Source organism: Micromys minutus (assembly GCF_963924665.1).
Source record: "Micromys minutus genome assembly, chromosome: 7".
Lineage (NCBI taxonomy): Eukaryota > Metazoa > Chordata > Mammalia > Rodentia > Muridae > Micromys > Micromys minutus.
Genome location: NC_137976.1, coordinates 47,806,920 through 47,812,760, shown reverse-complemented (window position 1 = coordinate 47,812,760; position 5,841 = coordinate 47,806,920). Strand labels below are relative to the sequence as shown.

At 39.5% G+C, this 5,841-nt stretch overlaps 1 protein-coding gene across 1 annotated transcript; it reads left to right on the top strand.

The window, feature by feature from the left end:
• Positions 1 to 1,941: 1,941 nt before the first annotated feature.
• LOC308422553 (eukaryotic peptide chain release factor subunit 1-like) lies at positions 1,942 to 3,557 on the top strand. Its single transcript, XM_080919201.1, is given in 2 exon segments — positions 1,942 to 2,407; positions 2,410 to 3,557. Coding segments are annotated over 2 exon segments (1,311 nt in total). The 5' UTR covers positions 1,942 to 2,013; the 3' UTR covers positions 3,327 to 3,557.
• The last annotated feature ends 2,284 nt before the right edge of the window (positions 3,558 to 5,841 follow it).

The window sequence follows — 5,841 nt, the reverse complement described above, 5'->3', positions numbered from 1 at the left end:
AAGATTTCTGATCTTTCTAAGATCTCTTTCTCACAATCTCCTTCATAGTTTTATGACCTACCCACACATATAAAGACATGCACACATGTATATGTATGCATATATATGTGTGTATATATGTATGTATGCATATATGTGTAGTTTTACACACATATATACATATGTGTATATGTGTGTACATATATTTGTGTGTATTATGCATATTATATAGTTTTAATTCTTGATGCTAAGTATGTTTCTATGTCCAGATTATAAAATAATAATTTCCAGTTGCTTCTATTTTCTCAACATGTTGTAATTTATATTTTTATGCTGGAATAAAATTTCATTACATATATGCATTTTCTTTATCAATTGATGATGGACATTTAGGATGGTCCTGTTTCCTGGCTGTTGTGTTTAGACCAGCACTCAACACAGATGGTAAGAGTCTCTGTAGTGTGCTTACTTAGAGTTTTCTAGAACTACATGCAGAGTAAAACTGGATGGTAAACCTGAGCCATTCGGTTTGATTTTAGTTTTCAGAAGAATCCCTGTCTTGACTCCCACAGTGGCTGTACAAGTTTACATTTCTACCAGCAGTGAATATGGCTTCCCCTTTCCCTGCATTCTCACCAGCACCTGTTGACATTTGCTTTCTTGATAACAAGTGATCTTCCTGGAGTGTTATGCTTTTTCGGCCAATCTCTGAGGAATATAATGTCACTCTGTCTGAGCACCTGTCTTTAAGTTTTTCCATGTAACTACGGAATTATACTTATTTGTTTCTTACTTTTATTGATTAAATAAACCACATGTAAGTATGGAATTGGATTATAATATCCTTAAGGTTTCCAAGGAAGAATAATAAATTTATTATTGCTTAGATTTAATAAGAAATAGTACTTAAAATATTTTTTTAAAAAAATAAAGAGTATATCCACTATTTTGGACTCAAAATTTAGATAAATATGAAGCGAGGTCACCAGATTTACACTGTACATCATGGGAACCATCGTAGCTTCCCAGAGAAGTTCTTTGTACTGCATTTTCTTTAAGAAAAAAAATGTTTCTCAAGTATCAGCAACAATTTAGGGTTCCTCTCTTCAGAGATAGATAAATTTGTAACCATACACTCCTTTGTAATCAATGCCTTGGCCTGCTTTTTTTTGTGTGTGTTGGATAGTAGAAAAATCTTTAAATTTGTGATGAGAATCGATTAATAAAAGAACCTGCATTTGAAGCAGTAATTTCCTTTTTACTTCATTTTATTCTTTGTTTATTTTTATTTTTGTGTGCCTTATGCTAGATTTGCTGCTAAGATGTGCATAGAATATAATGCACATTGTTTTTGGAAAACAGTTTATCCTATTACTCAGAAGACATCTAAATTTATCATACATATTATAATATATAAATTATATATGCCTCAGCACTCATTAGGCAGAGGTAGATGAATCTCTGAGTTGAAGGCCAAGCTCTTCTACATAGTGAGTTTTAGGACAACCTATGTAGAGAAATGGAATCTGAAAAAAAGAAAGAGACTGACAGAGAGAAACAAGGAAACAAGGAACGATTATAGCAATATTAAACTATGGTATACTCTAACAACATTACTATCAAGTAAGTAAATGATAATTAAAACAACTCTCTCTCTCTCTCTCTCTCTCTCTCTCTCTCTCTCTCTCTCTCTCACACACACACACACACACACACAACCACCCTAATAATAATATGAAACTATGGAAAAAATATTTGCATCATAAAAATGATTTCTATTGTAAATAACCTGGTCTTCATCCTTTTAAGCATGTGCTGTTGGAAGTGAGAAAGGCGAAGAAAGGAGCAAATAGCTATGTTTTTGAACAAAGAATGAAATTGTTGGAGAGGCCCCATGTAAGCGGATTGCAACACTTGCAGCTGCCTGGAGAGAAGGAGCCGGTGTCCTATGTCAGAGCCGCCGCGGAACCGCCGCCTGGGAGGAGCAGCCGCTACCGCCCAGGACTGGGCCCTTAGGGAGGAGGAGGCGAGAAGATGGCGGACGACCCCAGTGCTGCCGATAGGAACGTGGAGATCTGGAAGATCAAGAAGCTCATTAAGAGCTTGGAGGCGGCCCGCGGCAATGGCACGAGCATGATATCACTGATCATTCCTCCCAAAGACCAGATTTCACGAGTGGCAAAGATGTTAGCAGACGAGTTTGGAACTGCATCTAACATTAAGTCACGAGTAAATCGCCTTTCAGTCCTGGGAGCCATCACATTTGTACAACAGAGACTCAAACTTTATAACAAAGTACCTCCAAATGGTCTGGTTGTTTACTGTGGAACAATTGTAACAGAAGAAGGAAAGGAAAAGAAAGTTAACATTGACTTTGAACCTTTCAAACCAATGAATACATCATTATATTTGTGCGACAACAAGTTTCATAAGAGGCTCTTACAGCGTTACTTTCAGATGACAGCAAGTTTGGTTTTATTGTAATAGACGGAAGTGGTGCTCTTTTTGGCACGCTCCAAGGAAACACCAGAGAAGTCCTGCACAAATTCACTGTGGATCTCCCAAAGAAACACGGCAGAGGAGGTCAATCAGCCTTGCGTTTTGCCCGTTTGAGAATGGAAAAGAGACATAACTATGTTCGGAAGGTAGCAGAGACTGCTGTGCAGCTGTTTATTTCGGGAGACAAAGTGAATGTGGCTGGTTTGGTTTTAGCTGGATCGGCTGACTTCAAAACTGAACTAAGTCAATCTGACATGTTTGACCAGAGGTTGCAATCTAAAGTTTTAAAATTAGTTGATATATCCTATAGTGGTGAAAATGGATTCAACCAAGCTATTGAATTGTCTACTGAAGTTCTCTCCAACGTGAAGTTCATTCAAGAGAAGAAATTAATAGGGCGATACTTTGATGAAATTAGCCAGGACACAGGCAAGTACTGCTTTGGAGTTGAAGATACACTAAAGGCTTTGGAAATGGGAGCTGTAGAGATTCTAATAGTCTATGAAAATCTGGATATAATGAGATACGTTCTTCATTGCCAAGGCACAGAAGAGGAGAAAATTCTGTATTTAACTCCAGAACAAGAAAAGGATAAATCTCACTTCACAGACAAAGAGACTGGACAGGAACATGAACTGATAGAGAGCATGCCCCTCTTGGAATGGTTTGCTAACAACTATAAAAAATTTGGAGGTACACTAGAAATTGTCACAGATAAGTCACAAGAAGGATCACAGTTTGTGAAAGGATTTGGTGGAATTGGAGGTATCTTGCAGTACCGAGTAGATTTCCAGGGAATGGAATACCAAGGAGGAGATGATGAATTTTTTGACCTTGATGACTACTAGGTAGACGACATGGGTCCGGCAAAACGTGCCTCACCCTCCAGCATTCAACCCAAGGAGCATACCCGTGGTGGATTCCAAACAGATCCCTGCCTTACAATTGGAACATTTCCAGAACTTAATCCGTGAGCATTGGATACTGAAAAGAAGAGTGAAACAAAACCAGACCCAACCCTACACTTTGGTTTGTCGAGGTGTCAGCGCAGCAGCCTACAACTAAGTCCCTAAATGCCACTTTGGACTAATTTAAAAAGAATCCCAGTTTTTACTTTTACTTGATAGTAAAATTGGTTGCTCTTGTATTTTATGAAAAAAAATGATTTTTTAACCTTCATACATAGAAGCAAAATACTTTAACTGCTGTAAACCTTCAAAAGTTAGTAGAAGTGAGATCATACTGGTTTGTTTCTTCCTTTGATCGGAGAATAACTAAATTGCTGCATTTCGCAGTGACCCATTTACATGGCATTCTCGGCTTAGACTGCACAAGAAGAAATATATGTGGTGAAATATTGGAACTGTTTCTCTCTTGGTCTCTGTTTAATGTTGAAAGGGTGAGCTAATAGGAGGCAATTTCAGCTTCACTCCCTCACACTCCCCCTCCCAGATTGTCCGTGTCAAAGGTGCAGGTTGCACTGCAAACTCAGACTGAGTGCTGGAACATTGGGGCCAGTGCACTTGTGACATTCATCAGTGTGGAGGCACATTTGTGCCCAGCACTTGGGAGACTTTGTGCCATTAGCATTACTGAGGCTCCCTGTAATTTTGGCCTCTACTAGAGACCAGTCTGGGGTGGACATGACCGGGCTTCTGTGCTATTGCTGGAACTGGGAGAAATAAAACATGCAATTAAAAAAAAAAGAATAAAATTGTTGGAAACAAGCTGGAAATTCTCATGGAATAAACTGAAGAAAAAGAACATCTTAAGTACTCAACCAAAAGGAATATTAAAGACCATCTCTGACAGCCTGTTGTGGAGCAGGAGAGATGTCTCAGCAATTATAAGCATGTCTTGTTCTTCAGAGGACCTAAATCCCATCCCCAGAACATACACTAAAGAGCTCAAAACCAACTGTAACTCCAGATCCATGGGATGGGACACTTCTGACTTCCCCGTGGACTCCACTCACATCCTCATCCCCGAACCCCTCATCCACACAAACACACTAGACCCAGATAGATACAGACATATGTACCCAAGGAAAAATAAGAAAATAAAGTCTGAAAAAGCACAAGATTAGAGCCTGTTAGAGCTCAGAGTAGGGGGAGACATTTTAAAAATTACATTTTAATCTCTCTTGCTTTCTCTCCTTCCCTCCTCATATTTTTTTTTTCTGTTGAAAATTGAGATCTAAAAGTGATACAACATAATCCAAATTGTACATTTCTAGGGCAGGACTAAAGCTAAACACCCGGACTTCTTCATTCCCAGCTCAATTTCCCTTCATTTCCCTTTAATGGGTGGAGAAAGCCCAGCAGTGCCACAGAAAGTACACTGAACCATAAACCATGGCTCACTGAGCCCCTGCTGCTGAGAATGTGGACCGAAGGGCAGATTCCTTATGTGTGGGAGTGCAAGTGCCCAACGATTACAGAAACGACACAAGCTTCTACCCTTTTAATTTATATGTAAGATAGCAATATTGAACAGACACAATCTATAATAACCGACTGGATCATTGCTGACTTTTTACCAAGGCTTAAGTATAAAACTCCACCTTTGATTGTGGAGTTACCCTGACCCTCAGCCCCCTGTCTCCTTGTATTTTTATCCCATTGCCCTTTCCAGTCATTTCCTGATCCCTTAAGCCCTGGAGACCAGCAGGCAATGGCTCCCACTGAGAGCCCTTCATTCTCCATCCACTAACCCTTGACAGGATCAGGCAGCTGCTCCCAATTAATGGTCAGCAATTCTTTCTCTTAATTAATCCTTTGGAAAATTTCATGTTAAAGTCACTATTGAACTATTTTTTTGTCTATTCTCATGCCTGGTTTCATGTCTTGATCTAATGACTCTCCTCATTCTTCAAGAGAGAAACAAGGCATTTCCTTTTCTTCTCCCACAAAATGTCTATTTTACATACCTTAGGTACAGTTCCATACATGCTTACATATCCATCCTCTTTCCCCAATTAACTGCTGCATCTGCCTCCTTTTGTCGCAAGTGCCTCTTCATCTCCAAACCTGCAACTTCCCTGCCTTTCAGCTCTTTAAAGTTTTCTATCAAATATCCATTCTATTTGGTTTGTTTGAATACATTTTCTCCCTCCTTGTCTTTCCCCTCTTTCCTCTCGATCTCCCTTATTTCATTCATTCCTCTAAGAGTCAAGATTCCCACCCTTTTAAGAAAAGCAACCTTGAGCTTGTTGCTTGGACGTCTTTCCCGATCCTTCGAAGGGTGCATTGCCTCTCAGCTCCAGGGTTACTGCTGCTTTTCTACAGTTAGGCAGATCTGCATGCCTGACCTGTACCTGTCTCCTGAGCCACAGCCAGCTCTGTTCAATACCTTCCACTTTCG